General features: G+C 38.0%; 1 protein-coding gene across 3 annotated transcripts in view; it reads left to right on the top strand.

Moving 5' to 3' along the window:
- Positions 1-19,086, top strand: part of Tmcc1 (transmembrane and coiled-coil domain family 1) — a 130,171-nt gene that overhangs the window by 20,926 nt on the left and 90,159 nt on the right. The window contains exon 1 of one of the 3 annotated variants that reach the window (XM_032905859.1): positions 10,336-11,543. The exons of the other annotated variants lie outside the window; for them this stretch is intronic. Within the exon in view, the coding sequence (XP_032761750.1) occupies positions 11,505-11,543 (39 nt within the window). The 5' untranslated portion in view covers positions 10,336-11,504. Of the gene's footprint in view, positions 1-10,335; positions 11,544-19,086 lie in introns of those variants that run through there. 3 annotated transcript variants of the gene reach the window in all.

The raw sequence follows: 19,086 nt of genomic DNA on the forward strand, positions 1-19,086 counted from the left end.
CTAATTAGTTAAAAATTCTTTTTTGCTTGTCAACACTAGGAATATGACACACTCTGTATTTTATTTCCTATGAAGGAATTACCATAGGCTTATTTATTACTTTCTAGGTTTCAGAATGCTCACATACAGGTATTCTGCTACACATATAACTTCATTAATGTGTTTATCACTACAACATGCTAAAAAAAAGGAAATTAAGTCTTTGCAGAGTTTCAGAAATTGAGAATTTCTTTGACCCACTCCCAGCTTTGTTCAGATAAACTTATTTTTTAACTTTGTTCTGGAATTTATCTAAAGAGCTTTGTTTATGCTGCTATTTTTATTTCATTGAAGATGATAATTAAGTTCTCTTCTTGATTCGCCCCCACCATAAACTTTTTAGTTAACTTTTAAATCTCAGTGTACTATTAATGTCATATCAGTATGAATGTGCTTCTGTCCATTTTTAGGCAGTTATCATTGTCCAAGGAGTTATTACCTTAAGTTTTGTTATAAAAAATTCTAAAACCTGCTTCCCAAATGCTGGGGTTAAAGGTGTGCACCACCATACTCACTCTATTTATTTATGGGTTTTTTTGGGGGGGTGGGGGGACAGGGTTTCCCTGTGTAGCCCTGGCTGTCCTGGAACTCATTTACACCCTCTCTCCCTCCACCATTCCCCTCCCCCTCCCTCCTTCCCTCCTCCCCTCCCCCTCCCCTCTTTGTGTAGACCAGGCTGCCTGCCCCTAACTCCCAAGTGCTGCGATTAAAGGTATACACGCAGCCCTGGGTCCTGCTAAGACTGAACCCCTAGTGAACTAGACTGTTGGGGGAGGGCAGCAATGGGGGAGGGTTGGGAGGGGAACACCCATAAGGAAGGGGAGGGGGAGGGGATGTTTGTCTTGAAACCGGGAAAGGGAATAACATTCAAATGTATATAAGAAATACTCAAGTTAATAATAAAAAAAAAAAAAAAAAAAAAAAAAAAAAAAAAAGGTATACACGCACCCTATTGCCCATCCTGTTTATTTTCAAAGCAACATGTTCTTATTTTATAAATTTATTTTCTTTTGTCTTTAGGAATATTTTCTTTTGCTTCCTGTAATGTGTATGTCTCCCCATGTCTAACCCATGTTTTAGTCTTTCATTGCTCTAAACCTGTCTCAAATATCTAGTCAACTATGGTTGTCTTCTCATACTTGACAGAGCCATTAGATGTATTTTTGGTGAGGACCTGTATGATAGATAGATTTTGTTATGGTATAATTAGGCCAGTTTTTTGATGGTTTTGTTTTCAGACCTTGCATTTTATCATCTATAGGTCCTCTCTTTACTTGGTTTTTCTTCATTTAACCCTTCACCTTTGTGTTTGAGTGGTAGGCAATGACTGCTGTGATGGGCCTGGATGCTTGCATTCTAGAAGACCAGGAGAAACACTGAAATTCTCAGTTTGTAGTTCATCCTTCTAGTTGGTTGATTCAGCCTCATTACTCAGCAGAGCTCCAGCCATTATGCTTAGTGTGTATTAAAGTGATAAGTTGATATGTTTGACCATTTAAATCAGCCCTGCTTTTAAAGCAGCTCAAGTCCTCCTCAACATACGACCATAGTTTGGGTACAGTTGGCCGGCTTCTGGTTGTTCTCTACTGTAGCACTTGCTACCCATGTAAGTACCTACCTGACTCAAAAAAGCTGAAAGCGAAGTTTATTGTTTTCCTGTGTACATTCATTTCACCTTCCCAAGCTTTGTTGACTTCTCTTGTCTGTTGCTATCTCATTTCCAGTCTTCTTTACCTTATGAGTTTATACCTTTCACTATTCAATATCAGTAATAATTGCGAGAATCTGAGCGGTCCTATGTTTACTCCATTACTTTCCACTTAAGTAAAGGAGTCTTCTCTTTTTCTTTCTTTTTTTTTTTCCTTTTTTCTTTTTCTATTTTTTGTTTGTTTGTTTTAAGTTTTAAACAGGGTCTCTGTACATAAGTCCTGGCTGTCCTGGAACTCATTATGTAAACAGGCTGACCTCAAACTCACAGAAATCTGCCCAAGTCTGCCTCCCAGGTACTTGGCTTAAAGGTGTGCACCCCTCACCATGACCAGCTTTTAAAGACTCTGACACAGGCTTGCTCTTTCATTTCTTCTAGCAGTTAGAACAGTATTTCTGTAGCAACTAATTACTTCTAGATAACTTTTGTTGATTACCTTCTTTCTACTAAATAACTAAACTTGAGCTCTCTTCTCTTTGGTCTAGCATAGCATGACAGAATATCTTACCATTTGATTGTGGGTATTAAGACTTGGTTTTCTCAATCTTGGCTTGGTGAAAAAAAGCTTTAGAGGTTTTTTGTTCTTCTTGCTGCTAGAGCCTTTTTTGTGTTTTCTTCCTTAGGTCTGACTTTTATTACATCTTATACTTCAAACCATATGAAATTGTCAGTAGGTGAGCAGTTTGGGCCTACAAAGTATATTTTATGTGATCAGCTTTCAGAGTTAAATAAATAGCTTAATAGCCAAGTTAATAGACTCCTCTGTCTAGTGTAGAAATTCATTCTGATCATTCACAGGAATATTCTAGTAGGAGGAAAGATTGAGACAAATGGGAATTCTTTATGCTAAGTAAAGGGAAAGTTGTAATCCCTATTGAGTATTGAGCTAACTAAGCTAGAGCCATGCTAGAGTCTTCTGTGCAGCACAAGCTGCACAGTGCCTGACAATGGGGCCACTGCCCCATAATCCTTAATACTGGCTGCTAGGCCAGTCCTTATATAGATAGGGTTTGAGCAAATATCAAGGTAGCTGAAATCATAGTATCACTTTGTTTACTCTGCATTCAGTTTTCCTTTGAATGCCAACTTCCCCTGTTTATTATAAAATAATCTGTATGGATTTTTTTTTTATATAGCTATCTGTGTATCACATGTTGTGAATTGCCATGTAAGTAGTGGAACAGCAGCCAGTGTTCTTAACCGCTGATCTATCCTTCTATCTCTTGTGTGATTTTCTTTAGCAATAGAGCTTTAAAGTGTTTTTTTAATTTTGTACAAACAAAACACACAATAGTAAAGGGAGCATTATAAGAGTTGCCTTGTTTGTTTTTTGAGGCAAGGCTTCTCTTTGTAGCTCTGGCTGGCCTAAACTCAGCATGTAGACTAGGGTAGCCTTGAACATAGAGATCTGCCTGCTGCCTCCTGAGTACTTCTAAGGTGTGCAATTATATCCAGCTAAGTTATGTTGTTTTTAAAGACTTGAATTATTTGGGGTATTTAAGATAGAATGTAAGAATTAAGAATGTATATTGTAATTGCGATCACTCAAAGAAAGACACACAATGACTAAGACTGCTTAATCAAAAAGAATTTAAGAGGAAAACAGATATGCGGGGTATGATGGTGTGTGGCTACAGTCCTTGTACTATACTGAAGCTGGACCAGTATGATTGCCAGATGTTCATGGCCAGCCTGGGCTATGAAACCAGACAGTCAAATTGAGAAGAGGGATAAGGAGGAAGAGAGGATAACAGCAGAAGAGAGGAGGAGAGGAGAGAGAACAAAGCTAAATGATAGAAAATATACAACAGTTGTCCCTTGATATTTAGAGAGGGAATTGATTACAGTTCCCTGTCATTCCTCATGAACACTAAATTTATAGGTCAATTATCATAGATGAAGAAACTAAGATATTCCATGACAAAACCAATTACACAATATCTTTTCACAAATCCAGCCCTACAAAGGTTAATAGATGGAAAACTCCAACACAAGGAGGGAGACTACACCCTAGAAAAACCAAGAAAATAATCTTCTTGCAACAAACCCAAAAGATGATAGCCACACAAACATAATTCCACATCTAACAACAAAAATAACAGGAAACAATCACTATTCCTTAATATCTCTTAACATCAATGGACTTAATTCCCCAATAAAAAGACATAGACTAACAGACTGGATACGTAAGCAGGACCCATCATTTTGCTGGATACAGGAAACACACCTCAATGACAAAGACAGACACTACCTCAGAGTAAAAGGCTGGGAAAATTTTTTCTGAGCAAATGGTCCCAAGAACCAAGGTGGAGTAGCCATTCTAATATCAAAAAAAAAATCGACTTTCAACCAAAAGTTATCAAAAAAGATAAGGAAGGACACCTCATACTCATCAAAGGAAAAATCTACCAAGATGACCTCTCAATTCTGAACATCTATGTTCCAAATGCAAGGGCACCCACATTCATAAAAGAAACTTTACTAAAGCTCAAAGCATTCATTGCACCACACACAATAATAGTAGGAGACTTCAACACACCACTCTCATCAATGGACAGATCATGGAAACAGAACTAAACAGAGACATGGTGAAACTAACAAGTTATGAACCAAATGGATTTAAACAGATATTTATAGAACATTTCATCCTAAACAAAAGAATATACCTTCTTCTCCCCACCTCACAGCACCTTCTCCAAAATTGACCATATAAGTGGCCACAAAACAGGTCTCAGATACAAGGAGACTGAAATAATCCCATGCATCCTATCAGATCACTATGGACTAGGGCTTGTCTTCAATAACAACAAAAACAACAGAAAGCCCACATACACACGGAAGTGACAACTTGGTCAAGGAAGAAATAAAGAAAGAAATTAAAGACTCTTTAGAATTTAATGAAAATGAAGGCACAACATATCCAAACTTATGGGACACAATGAAAACAGAGCTAAGAGGAAAACTAATAGCTTCTGAGTGTCTCCAAAAAGAAACAGGAGAGAGCAGACACAAGCAGCTTGGCATCACACCTGAACGCTCTAAAACAAAAAGAAGTAAATACACCCAAGAGGAGTAGACAGCAGGAAATATTCAAACTCAGAACTAAAATCAACCAAGTAGAAACAAAAAGAACTCTACAAAGAGTCAAAAAAAAAAAAAAAAAACAGGAAGAGCTGGTTCTTTGAGAAAATCAACAAGATAAATAAACCCTTAGCCAGACTAACCAGAGGGCACAGAGAGTGTATTCAAATTAACAAAATCAGAAATGAAGACAGGCATCCTAAATGCATGAGAAACCAAGTAACAGTAGAAAGTCAAGTAGCTCATATGTAGTATAGGAACTGTCTGCCCTTGGATCAGTTTTCCAGATATATCTGTGAGTTGAGAAGCAACAGAAATAATGAGAAGCCAAAATGGATGAGGTTTCAGGAAAAACTGAGCTGTAGTTTTAATCCTATCTCAGTATCAGCCTTGAAGAAACGCTTGTTCATGCAGGCTTTTATAGGTAGTGTTGTTTGTACAAGCAAAAATAGGGAAATACTCTAAAGGTCATTCAGAGTGGTTAGGTAAACTGCTGTTTGTCCACGCTGTGAGATATATGGCAGCAACAGAAAATGGTATATGTAAAATATGTAAGCCATATGTATTGAGACTAGCTTAGGAGTAAATTGTTGGATTTTTATTTTTCAGCATTTTATGTTTTAATTTACAAAAATTATACATTTTATCATATACAGTGGTGTTTTGATATATACATGTGTGTACACATATTGTCAAATAGATAAATTAAACTTATTAGCATGGCATTACCACAGATACATTTTTTTTATAGAAAGAACACTTAAAATTTGTTTTGCAGAAAAATTATTATTGTTACTAATTTTAGATGTCATATTTTATTATATAACAGATCTCTATCTAACTAATTTTTTTTTATTTGTGGCCAACATCTTCCCAGTTAATCCAGCATACTGAATTTTTTTCAAGGAGTTTCAAACCAGTTAGGAGGCAGAGGCAAGAAGGTAAAGAGGTCCAGGACAGCCTGATGTACATTAGAGAACCAGGAGATGGGAGAATTGGAAAAGATACAACACGACATAAGCTGGGTCAGAAAGGAAACAAACAAATTTGTGATTACAGACAAAACTATGGTTTTTAAGTACATATGTATGCAAATTCATAATAAAGGATGTGAATTACAATGATTATAACAGCTAAATATTCCAAAAGTAATTATAGATTTAAAAAATAAAAACCCCCAATGGAAATGTATCACATTACTACAATATTCTAATTGGTTTATAAATGAGTTTATCTTGTTCTTCATGTACTGTACTGATTGTCTTAATTTTGTGGAGTTTTATTTGCTGGTTCTTTTGGGTGTTTTGAGATAGGTCCTCACTCTATAGCAAAGTTTGTCTTCTTACACTCTAGGTAAACAAGCCTAGTCTTGAAGAGGTAGTAATCCTCCTGCCTCACCCTCTTGAGTTTTAGTATTATACATGTGCCCCATCAAGCATGGTCCTCAGCTCCGAAAAAAAAAAAAAAAAAGAAAGGAAGGAAGAAAAAAAAAAGAAACGGGAAATAAGTGACAAAAATAATAAATTAATTCTTAAAATGGAACAGAAGAACAGGTAGAATTTAAATAGAAAGATCATCGAGTTGGCAGGTAGGGCTGATTGATAAGGAGAAAAACCTATAGTGATTTAGAAATTTTAGTTTGTTTTTTTATATAAATATTATTGTCTGTGGTGCCTGTGTACATGTGCACACTTGCACCAGTGTCTCATGAAACTACTCTCTGCTTCTTCTTCATCATTGTTCCCTTTCATTTATTCACTGCAGATTTCTCTATATAGTCCTGGCCGTTCTGGATCTTCCTTCCTATTTAGACCAAAGTGGCCTCAAACTCAGAGAGATCTGCCTGCCTTTGCCTCCTGAGTGAAGGGATAAAAGGCGTGTACTACTATGCCTAGCATCAAACATTGCTTTTATTTAAAAAAGAAATAAAAAAGCCAACTGTTCCAATGTATCTTAAAGAAAATGTAGAGATCACTAACATGAAAACTTGACTTGGTAAATGTGGCTGTTGCTTAACTCAGCTACTATTAGGGTTTCAGGGGGTTTGTTTTGTTTTTTGTTTGTTTGTTTGTTTTTGGTTCTTTTGGAGAGGGCTATGAACATAATTTAACTTCTTGTAGCTTAATAAATTGTATTTCTTTCAGGACTGTTTTACACTGACAGTTGCTTGGCCTTTTACAAATTACAGAAGTTAATTTGCTTCAGGTATCTTATTTGTTATCTAATGGGAGATTTCTTTTACATAAGAAAAATCGGTATCACTTCAGAGCTTGGATTGCATAAGTAACCCTACAACTGGTAGCATTATTGATGAAGATTTCTGGATATCAATTTCATCCCTTGCTTTAAAGCCAGGTAATAATCATACTTCTTTTGGAACAGTTTTTTTTTTTTTTTTTTTCCCCGAGCTGGGGATCAAACCCAGGGCCTTGCGCTTCCTAGGCAAGCGATCTACCACTGAGCTAAATCCCCAACCCCGGAACAGTTTTTTAGACATTAGTTTACATATGTGTGCAAATTTAAAATTAGTAAATTTTATTAGCATTTTCATTTCCATTCTACAGATACTTAATCATTTCATACCTCTGTGTTTTTTCTGTGCCCCTCACCCCTTCTCCTTTTGAGCAGGAACTCACATAACCCAGCTGGTCTTGAACTTGAACTTTTGACCCCCTCCCTCTTCAGCCCACTTAGTGCTAGAATCACAGACCTATGTCAGAACAAGCTGTCTCATGAACTACTTGCAAAATTCTTAAAAAAACTTGGACTCAAACTTCCAGTATTTTTATATCCCAAAGTTCATCACTTTTTATAACTGCTATCCCTAATAGCACTGTTGTGTAACACTAAGTCCTCTAGGATTGTACCCTCCTTAATAAAGAGTGTGCTTCATCCCACTCCTAATGTATCTGGAAGTCCTTGCTCTGAAATGATGTGCTTTGCATAATGAAGTTCTATTATGTCCTTACAACTTGATTGATTGATTGATTGGATTGATTGATTGATAGTTGTCACTGCAGTTATTTCTACTAGATTTTCACAAAAATCTGTTAAACTCCACAGAGTGGTTTGAAGATTACAGTTTATTTCATATAACTCTAAGACAGGACACCATAGTGGTGAAATAGCCATAGCTAAAGTACTTTAGGTGTGTCCAGCTTTAGATAAACTTACCTGTAACTTAGAGTGTGTGAATTCAAGTTTTCAAACTGTTACTGAGCTTGCTGGGGAGACCAGATTGACCTTGAACTTACCAAGATCTGTGTGCCCCTGCCTCCCCAAATTCTGGGATTAAAGGCATGTGCTATGCCCAGGGAGTTTCATTTTTGTATACATGTATACATGAATAGCAAAACATCTAAAGCTACCTGTTGCCTTTTTTAGTGTTGTATTACAGATACTGATTCATTTTTTTGCTACAATGTATTAAAAATCTAAAAGTTTTTGTTGTTGTTGTTGTCGTTTGTTTGTTTGCTTGCTTGCTTGCTTGCTTGCTTGCTTGCTTGCTTGCTTGCTTGCTTGCTTGCTTGGTTTTTTGCCAAATGATATATACAAAGACTACTGCCAGCTTTAGAAGTAGATTGTTTGACAAGTAAGGGGAAAGTACTGGAAGGTGGGGCAAAAATTTCAAAGACAAGCAGAATACAGAATTGCTAAATGACTGGTGCTCTTCTTCTTTACCCGTGGCTGGACTCTAATCTAGCAATGGCGTTTTTCCAGATCTCTGAACCGATTGGGATGTATTCAAATACCGTGATGGTCATTAACAGTGTAAATGTAAGCTCCAGGACCTGAGTGCATACGTTTAACCAGTTCACAAAGGGTATATGACTCTTATGATCCTAGGGAAGATTCTTGTCTTTCTCCATAGAAATAGTTAAGTGTTGCCGATTTTTTTTTTTCACAAACTCCAAAACAAGGGCACTGTTATTTGAATACTAGAATATGAGAAAGAGAAAAATAAAGATTATAAAGCTGTGGACTTTTGTGCAGGTTATGTTTCTGTCTTTCTCTATGTTATTTTGTTACCTTTATTATTGTCTATCATCAAAAAAACAAAACACACACACACACACACACACACACACACACACCTACCTACCTACCTTCCCATTCTTCAAAATAAGCCAGACTTAGAGATTGCAATTTTTCTATAATGGCTCAGGTAGTTAAATAGTTTTTTTGACTAAGGACCCCGTTTCACATTCATTCATAATGATATTTTAACATAATTATTTGCATTAAAGTAATTAGACTTTGTTTTACTAGGCAAAGAAATGAATTTCCACAAGAAAGGCAGTCAAATTTGGTCTCTTTAACCCTAAGTCCTCTTATATTCTGGTACATTAAGCATTTATATCCCTTTCAGTTCAATTAAGATTCTTATTCCCTCCCTTTTTATTTACCCAGTGCTACTCAGTGCTAGATGCTCTAACACTGAGCTCCAGCCTCCTTCCCTCCTCAATTCATGATTGATACTTAATGTGTACTGTCTTTTGACATATTTTACCTACTTCCATTTCTATTTTTGAATAGAAAGAATCTTAGAACTGTAATATGGGCTTGGTTTTAGATTACCATGTTTCCTGGTATACATGTGTTCTCTGTCTGTCTGTCTGTCTGTCTGTCTGTCTGTCTCTCTCTCTCTCTCTCTCTCTCACACACACACACACACACACACACACACACACACACACACACACACACACACATACACACACCCCTTTTTTTAAGCAGACTTTTTTTTCTTTGTGATAGGGTCTCACTGTAGAGTCCAGATTGACCTCAGCTCATGATCTTAGCTCCATCTCCTAAGTGTGCTGGGATTAGAGGTGTGGATCACTAAGTTCAGCTCGAGACTCCATTTCATTTTCTGTGACAAGAAAAGCAGTTACTGCAGAAGTTTACTGTAAGCCAACTAACTTTGCACTTGAATTATTTTAATCCAGGGGTCCTCAACCTTGTTAATGCTGCACCCCTTCAATACAATTGTTCATATTGTGGTGACCCCAAAACATGAAATTATTTTCATTGCTACTTCATAACTAAATTTCACTACTGTTATAAATCATGATATAATAAATATCTGATATGTAGGATATTTGATATGTGACCCTGTGAAAAGGTTGTACAACCCCCAAAGGGGTCATAACCCACAGGTTGAGGACTGCTGTTTTAGTCTGTTAGTTTCAGTATCAGGTTATATTTGCATACTCTGCATCATAAAATATGGGCCATTTTCCACGTTTACTCATAGTTGCTCTAGTTGTTACTTTCAAGCTTTGAAAGTTTTTTTTTTTTTTTTTAAGCAGGGTAACCCTATTCTGTTTATGGTTTTTTAAGAGGCAAGATTTAAGTTTTTGGAGCCTGCCTTGGTTTAAATTTAGTGTATATTGTCGGTGATTCCAAAGGTACAGTGTCTCTGTAGAATGAAGTGAGAGCGTCTTGCATTCTATTTGTAAGTAATTGGAAGCCAGTGCAGGGGAATGGAGTAATTGAGAATAGCCTTGCAAGAAGCTTTATTTTATTTTCAAATTAATTTTTCCATTTTCTTGGCTGAGAATATAATAGCATAATAATTATATTGAGGTTTTAGAGAAGGTTCCTGATTTATCTGAAAAGTCCTTACTCTAGCACAAACTTGAAAGGGATGTTTTGAGAAGTCAGTAGGACAATATATCTGAATTCTGATTGTACATCCGGAGTTTACACCTACAAAAGCCACAAACCTAGTACAGGGCCTAATCCTGCTCATGGAAATGGAGAAGAGAGCATTGTAGGCACAAAACCAGTGGATACCAACAAGTTCTGCCCTCATTTGGAAGAGGAGGCTGGCTCATTTAGAGGAAGAGTGGCCAGCGATCTTTGGATCTCCCCTGAGGTTGTCACTTTCCGTTTCCCTTTATCTGAATCGATGCACTCTAAGCTGGTCTATTTGGTTTTTGTGCCAGTTTTTAAAAATACTTTGTTCCAACAAGAGAGGCATTCACCTCTGGAGGCCGCCTTAGCCTTTAACTTGAGCCTGGAGTTGTAGTCACCGTCCAAGTATGCTCCCTGCACCTGACATTCCTTCCCACTGGAGCCTCTCGGTGAATAAGAGGAAAGGCTCGGCCAATTATACTAGACAAAGCCGTACAGCTGCGAGTCAGCTGGGAGGAGTTTCCGTTTGGAGCTGGAGCTGGTGTCGGCTGGCGCTCCCACCTCCTTCTCCCCCCTTGCCACCACCCCCTTGTATTCTCAGAGATTACCTGGGTGGAGGCCGGTCCCTGACTCCAGAACAGGGCAGTAGATGCTGCCATACCGGCAGGTGCCACCCACCTCCAGCCTCGGCCTCAAGAGCAAAAACCCAAGGTTCAGGTGGTACCCGGCACCCTGCCTGAAGGTTGGCGGGAGGGGAAGGGGTGGTCCTTACGGCTGGACCCTCCAGCTGACACAGGAAGTGCGGGGAGAGCCTGGCACTGGGCTGGGATCCGCCCCGCCTGCCGCTCCTAGGCTGTGCTGTCTCCGTAGAACAATGAAGTGCTTCCAAGTTTGCTGAGACTCCTGGGGAATCCATCGAACTCTGTCAGCCTTCAAATGTGCCGCCAGTGACTTCCCCCTAGAAGCTGTGTTTTAATAAAAGAAGAAAAAGACACCCTTGCCGGGTAGATCGCTTTGTTAGGAGATCCTCACGACCATGGTCCAGCGCTTTAGCCTCAGGCGGCAGCTCTCCAAGGTGGGTCAGCTTTCTGGTGTGTCTTACCGGGAACTGTGACTGGCTTACACTGGGCTTCCTTTCTTGATGGGACTTTTATGTCAAGCCTGCCTTCCTCTATTGCTAAGGAAGGTCTGGGGAGGAAGCGCTGCCTTTTGTTCTTTGATCTGATGGACACAAAGCTGAAGGCTGCCCGCACTGCCAGCCCCAGGCTGTGTGCCCCTAAAACTGCAGCTGTCATCTTCAAATCGGGACCAACTTGTCATATGTACCCCTGATAGAATTTCAGGAGAATGTGGGTAGGAATAATTGTAGGTCAGATGTATATGTTTAATTAGCAAAATAATAGCTTGTAAACCAACAGAAGAAAGCCTGCCTGCTCTGTAAAATCAGGACTTTCATACAAATTTCACTAAACTTGAAAAAAAAAAATAGCACAAAACAGTTGAAGAAGCCAAGCCCCACAGGAAAATCTTAAGTAGTTGTGTGGAGACTTAGATACCTAGTGAAGAAGTGTATAGGAAGCCTTACAGGGAAGTCTTTAGAGAGTTCTAACCTAAACAGTCAGTTTCATGGGAACAGTTTCAAATATAAAATAAAAACGTGTGGTGCCTCCTTAAGAAAAGATGTAGTTTTTACCAGTGGGCTCTCAAGGGTACAGGCCTGTGTGTAGTTTCAGCTCTATCCTTAGTTAATTCAGAGGCTGTGTGGAAAGAAGAGGTAAAGGGTGAACTTTAAGATCATGTTCTTCACAGGCTTTCTTTTAAAGACATGGAAGTTGGTGGCTAAACTGTGCCACAGTTCATTCCCTGTAGACAGAAGTGTAAACAAATAGTTCATTTGTAGACATTCTTAACTTTTTTGGCTGTTAATCAGAATTACTAAATCTTGCAATATGTTGGGCTCCTAAGGGAAAATCCTAGCTGCTCACAGGTAACACGGTATAATTGAAGCAGAAGGAACACCATGCTTGCCCCCATCCTCAGGCTATGTGATAGCTTCTCATGAGCTCAGACTGACAGGGACTTTAGGAATATTTAAATGTATTTCCCATCCTGTGTGCCTGTGTGTGGAAGCACAGAAGGCCCACACTTCTCCAAAATAGTATGAAAGAAAAAAGAGTCCTGTGTTATGCCTGTGTATTCTTTAGTGGTATATTTTCAAAGTTGTCGTACATGTAATAAACAGGTGCTACAGGGATCTTTGTGATACTACTGCACAGGAAAGTCTTAACACCTAAGGGCCAAGCAGCAGTCACTTAGCCAGAAGATAACTGTATTGTGGGTATTTTGTTGATGATGCTTCTCTCCAGGTAATTATTTTTAGCTTTACTACTCAGTGATTATTGTATGTTACTGTGACTGACTTACACACGGGCACTTAAGGGTACAAGCACAGTCAACTTAGAATCAGGGAAGGGAAGGAAGCACAGCCTGCATATAATCAGGGAAGGATGGGTACACAGTCAACTATAGGGAATGAGGGAAGGAATGGGAGTAAAGTCCACATGAAGAGAATCAGGGTGAGCAGAGCAGTTCCTTCCACTCGCCTTAACAGTGTTTTCAGTTCCTACTATAGATGGTTGTGAAAAAAAACCTTAGGGAATTTGTGCCCTTGATTTAGAATGTATTCAATTGTGAATAATACTAATTGTAAGGTACTTGTACATGAGGAATAACCTGAATAGAATGTCACTGAGTTTTTCCTGCATCCACTGGGATTTAAAGACCCGCCTCTGCTCCTACCATACAAGTGGTTTTGCTAATAAAAAAGAATCTTGTGCAAGAATATAATTTTCTTAATACTTCAGTGTTTTAATAGGAATTTGTGGAAGGAAATATCTGTGGTGGTTTTAACCTCTGTGTCTATTGATCCTAAGTTCACTTGCCATGCGACTCCTGTTGACTAGTTACTGTTCACAGGTGGGCTAAGAGAAAAGAAGGGGAAGATGGAGGTACAGGAGGAGTAGAGCCCGTCTCTCTTAGTACACCTTTAATTTCTAGCGTTTGGAAGGCAGATACAGGGGATCTCTGTGCGTTCAAGGCCTGCCTATTTTAGGTAGCTACTTCTAGACAAACAGGCCTACATGGTGTCACAACAAACAAAAGCTCTGCTCCTGAGAAAGGTTTATCTGAGCCCCTTGAGTAGACACCAGCTTCTTTGCTCTTTCAGATTATTTTCTTCCTGGCTAGTTTTTCCCCCTACATGTCACTTCAGAGACAGTCACTAAGGAAAACCTTTTCTCTCTGCTCAACATCTCCTAGTGAACCAAAATGATCTAGCATAGTGTGGGCATTTCACTTAATTCTATTTGTTCTTAAGCTGATTGATATTTCCAGTAATGTGCCATTTGATTTTACTTTTGAATGATTATTTCAAAAACTCATAAAGTAAAAAATTTTTTAAATGAGATTTTGCCTCCAACCATATCTTTATATGGAGATCAAAAACCCTACATTCGAAAGTAGCATGTTTGTGGGGTTTTTTAAATTCTTTTTATTTATGTAAACATATATACTTTTTAGCTTTTATTACATGAAAGAAAACAAATAAGGCAATGCTTATTATAATACTGTCAACCTTAACTTCCAGACATACTCTGGATAGGTTCCACTTAGTTCAGGTTTCATATTTTCATTTCAAGGCAGTTAGAGAACCCCTCCTTCCCTTTCTCCTTTCCTGTCTTTCTGGTAGTGCATTCTGGAACAGATTACAGGACAGGTGTGCATCATCATGCTGAACACTCAGAGTATCTCACATACCATCAACCATGATGATTTCTTTTTCTTTCTTACCAAATTTCCTTCCAATTCCATCTGAGAGCTTTCCTTTGTTATATTTAAATTTTTCATATGGTGAAAACTCAGAAACTATGTGCAGTTATGCCTTGAGTTTGTCCATAAAGGGGATACTAAGGATTGGTGTCAAGGTCCTTCCCAGTTTTGTCGTTGATTTGCTGAGAACAATCTTAAGTGTTTAAAGCAACTAACAATATTTTAGACCACGAGTGCCCTTTCCACATTTTATAGTGTCCTGTTTTTGCTATCAGTTTGATGTCAGCAAAAGAAACTTTGCAATTATAGCTATTCTCTAAAAATATAGATTATTGATAATAACTTGAATTTTCAGTAAAAACTATTTCTTAAGTCATTTATTGAATTTACTGATTTTTTTTTTTTTGGTTGCATGTTATATAGTGGTATACCTGACTTCCTTAAGCTTTCTGTAAATATAAAAAAAAAAATATATAAAAGAAAAAGGATCTTTTATCTCTATACTGGATAGATTAAAGTCATTTACAAGTATTCTTTATAAAAGGCTGGGGAGGAGGTAGCTCAGTGCATTTGCTCTGCAAGCATAAAGACCTGAGCTAGAATTCCCAGCCCTTGCATTAGAAACCCAGGAATGACTAGGTGCTTCTGTAATCCCAGGACTAAAGCAAAAACAGATGTCGATCATGAAAACTCACTTGTCTTCCATTATAACCGGAGCTGTGAGCCTCAGGTTGACTAGGAGACCTGTCTGAAAGGACATAAAATGGAGAGTGGTAGAAGATAATCTGGTATTCTCTCTTCTGGCCTCCAGATAGACATGTGTACTCACACACCCATGTGCATGTAATACACACACACACACACACACACACACACACACACACACGGGTGGTGTTGCTAAATCATATTATGTTTATTTTACTACAATAAAAATTTTGTTGCGGCCAGGCAGTGGTGGTGCTGCCTTTAATCCTAGTGCTTAGGAGGCAGAGGCAGACAGATCTCTGTGAGCCTGCTCTACATAGTTCTAGGACAGCCAAGACTACACAAAGAAACTGTATCTCAAAAAAAAAAAAAAAAAAAAAAAAAAGAAAAGAATTGTGTGTTATGCAGGCTGTGCGTGTATGTGAAGGTCATAGGACAAACCATGGAAGTCAGTTCTCTCCTCTACCACATGTGTGGGTCCCAAGGTTCAAACTCAGGATTATTTTAAGGCTTGGCAACAAATATCTATATCTATATCTATACCTATACCTATACATATATATACATATATATATGTATGTGTGTGTATACACACACACACACATATATATATATATATATATATATATATATATATATATATATATTAAACCTGCCTTCTCAATGATAAACACTGTGGGTACAGCAAGTGATACAGTATTATGTGATTACAACTTCAAATATATAGGTTGGGAGTCAGTATTGGGTGGATGCTTTCAAGCAGTAGACATGCAGCATCTCTTTTTGTGTTCCTTTCATTTAAATTGTCCTGTTACTCTACACACCACTGAACTTTTTAGTTGGAAATTAAATACTTTGCATTTGTATTTTACTAGAAGGTAAATGTTGCATTTTCCTGCTAATCACTGACCTGTATTTTAGGCGGCTTAAATCAGATAGTGCTGTGATTGGTTGCTGTGCACATATCACTATGCATTCTGGAACTTGACCTCATCAGCTGTAATGGATAACTTACTTCTAATGTATTACAAAAGCCAAATAGGAAGACTGATGGCATTCTGATGCAGAAAACGAGACCTTTAACAAGATAAATGCTGAGCATACACCTGTGGTCGGGGTAAAGCATGTTTTTCATATGCAGATGCATTGGGGAGTAGTATATACTAAAGTCGAAATCTAATTTAGACATGTACGCAGTATTGCCTTGAAGTGCTTTGGTAATGGAGATAACAGCTTAAAAGTTTAAAATAATAACAAATTATTGACCGTGTAAAGGTTTTGCTCCCCAAGAAGGTTGTTAAGTATCCTCAGAAGTGTGCTAGGTTTTGTTAGTTGAGTTGTGTATTAGTTTCTTGGGAGAGTAGAAGTATGAAATGAATAGGTAGGAGCTGGAATGTGTACCTGAGCATTAATTTTGAAGGGCAGTATACAGACACTTGAAAGTGCCTTGAAACTCTTCAGGGACTGTAGTAATTGGAGTACTAAGAGTGGTGGTCGTGTGAGTCTTAAGTGTGTGTGGGCCTGTCTGTATTTGTATGTATGTTCTCATGCATGAAGTCAGCTCTCCCCATCCAGTTTGTACATCCTGGGGATAGAACTCAGGCTGTCGGGCTTAGCAGCAAGCACATTTAGCCACTGAGTCATCACTCTATCCCTGATGGAATTTTATATTCAGAATTTATACTGGCATTTTAGAAAGATGTGCCCCCTTTTTTCCATTTTCTTTTCTTTTGTATACTAATAAGCTGTAAGCTGTCTTTGAATTGGTAGCAGTGTTGTCCTCTTACTAGAGGACCTGAGAGATGTGGGTGTGAGGATATCTTGCACATTGAGAAGAAAATTCCAGATTCATTCAATGAAAACTATCACCAGTGATTTTACATAACAATAATGCTTGAGACTTGATGTCCTTGAAGTCCTTCTAGCCCCAAGGTGGGTACAGATGCCTCCTCTTTGTGTACAACACAGAAATCTGCAGTAGCGAACCACAAACTCCAAAAAAAAGTATTAACTGTAAGATTCCGGAAGCAGATCCTGTGAACTGAAGAAAAAGGTAGCCACATACTTTAACTGTTCCAGGAGCTGCATGTGTGATGCATTCTGATTTTGTTTTTATTTTAGTTTACATAAGAACATCTTCATTTTTTTTCTCCTACGCTAAATACTCTGGACTTAGTTAAGACTTAATTTCTTTTATATACAGTGACCCATAAAAGGTATTACTGCAAAATATGCAGAGTAAGAATAAAACCATGAAGATAACATTGACTTTGTATAGCATAGGAAATCTCTACTAAACTTCAGACTTTTCCATCCTGTGTTTTTTATGAAGTAGGACCCTTGCCTTTCCTTGCTGAAAATAGGACATTTGCCAAAACAAGAGTCTGAAATACAAAGGTAGCATAGACAATAAAGAGTACCTCATAGCTTCCCCTTGTACTTAATAATAGTTGTTCTAAAGTTCTTTGTCACTGCAATAAAGTAAACATGTGACTTTGAGGACATCTGTGCTCATGACTACTACCAACACAGATGTAGGGTATGTGACTTTGAATAAGCCATTTGACTCTAAGATTTGTTTTGGATTCCTTACTAATATGAAATTACATGATTTTGCTGTTTACTGAAATTTTTGGTTATACACACCCAGGAAAACACCTATCCAGAGAAACCCAATTGTATATAGTAGTTGTTAATGAAAGCAAGTTAGTTCATGGCCTTAGTGTCAAGGCTTAGTGTTCTATGGACTCTAGATAATTTAAAATAGGCAAGCTCAATGGAAATGCTAGATTCTAGACACTGAGAAAATACACACTTTTCTCATCCATTCCTTTCAGAAGATCAGAAATCTCTTTATAAAAACAAAAGTCTTTTGGAAGCTTACCTCATCAAACAGATTTTTCTTCATCTGACGGTATATTAGAACTCAATTACTTTTTTTTTATGTTTTTTAAGAGCAGGCTCTCTCATTCTTTTTTTTTTTTAATTTGTTTTTAATTTATATGAGTACACAGTAGCTGTCTTCAGAAACACCAGAAGACAACACCGAATCTCATTACAGATGGTTGTGAGCCACCATGTGGTTACTGGGAATTGAACTCAGGACCTCTGGAAGAGCAGTTAGTGCTCCTAACCGCTGAGCCATCTCTCCAGCCCAGGCTCTCTCATTCTTAAGGAAGAAAAAAATCTTACCAGACTGCATGACAGGTAGATGTGTAAAACCATATCCCCTTCTGAGGGTGGACCTGAGATTAAATACCTTTTGCAGGGAAATGTGTCTGGGAAGGAAAGTGTATTGGTTAAGCCCTCCAGGCCTTTAGGTACCTCATTAGTATGGAAGTCTGTCTTGAGCCTATGTGACTACACAGGTCCCTTACATGTGAAGGGGCTTGGGGCACTGCCCTTACATGACTGATGACCACAATCTATGCGGGGCTACGACTAGTGACAGGCCTAGTGCCCCAAGCAGGCAAAGCTCCTACTGTCCTTCAGGGTCTCTGGGGCTTTTAAAGCCTTAGCTCAACCTGGGACCATGTTACCTTTCACGGTCCTCCATGTGGACATATGTAAATGTAAAAATGTAATGTAAAAATGTGGTTCTATATCATTTTTTTCTGAGACTCTAGGTCAGCTTGAAGGAGTGGGCTTTAAAAGACAGGTATGCAAAGAGCCAGTGGTAGAGAAGGAAACAACATTATAATCTCGTCAGTCTAAATGATAGCGTGAATTTCTTATTTTGCACTATCCCTTGAATTTGGAAATGTTACATATCCAACTTATCCACATATGAATAAATGTGGTACTGGGAATAAACTGTCCTCAATGATAAGAACAATGTGACCAATGAAATGTATACTGACTGATGTTGGGTCAAGAAAATGTTGTATACTAATGTTGGGTAGAGCCAGGTCTGCAGTTTGCATACCAGAATAAAGATTTTGGAGTCTTAACCATTGATCCATCTTTCCTGCCCTATATTTTCTATGTTTTAGGCTACTTGATCTGTGAAAGTCGAAAAAATAATTACCATTTTGATTATATTTATCATATTAAGGAATCAAGTGCTATATAAATTAAATTACCAC

Source organism: Rattus rattus, chromosome 6 (genome assembly GCF_011064425.1).
Source record: "Rattus rattus isolate New Zealand chromosome 6, Rrattus_CSIRO_v1, whole genome shotgun sequence".
Lineage (NCBI taxonomy): Eukaryota > Metazoa > Chordata > Mammalia > Rodentia > Muridae > Rattus > Rattus rattus.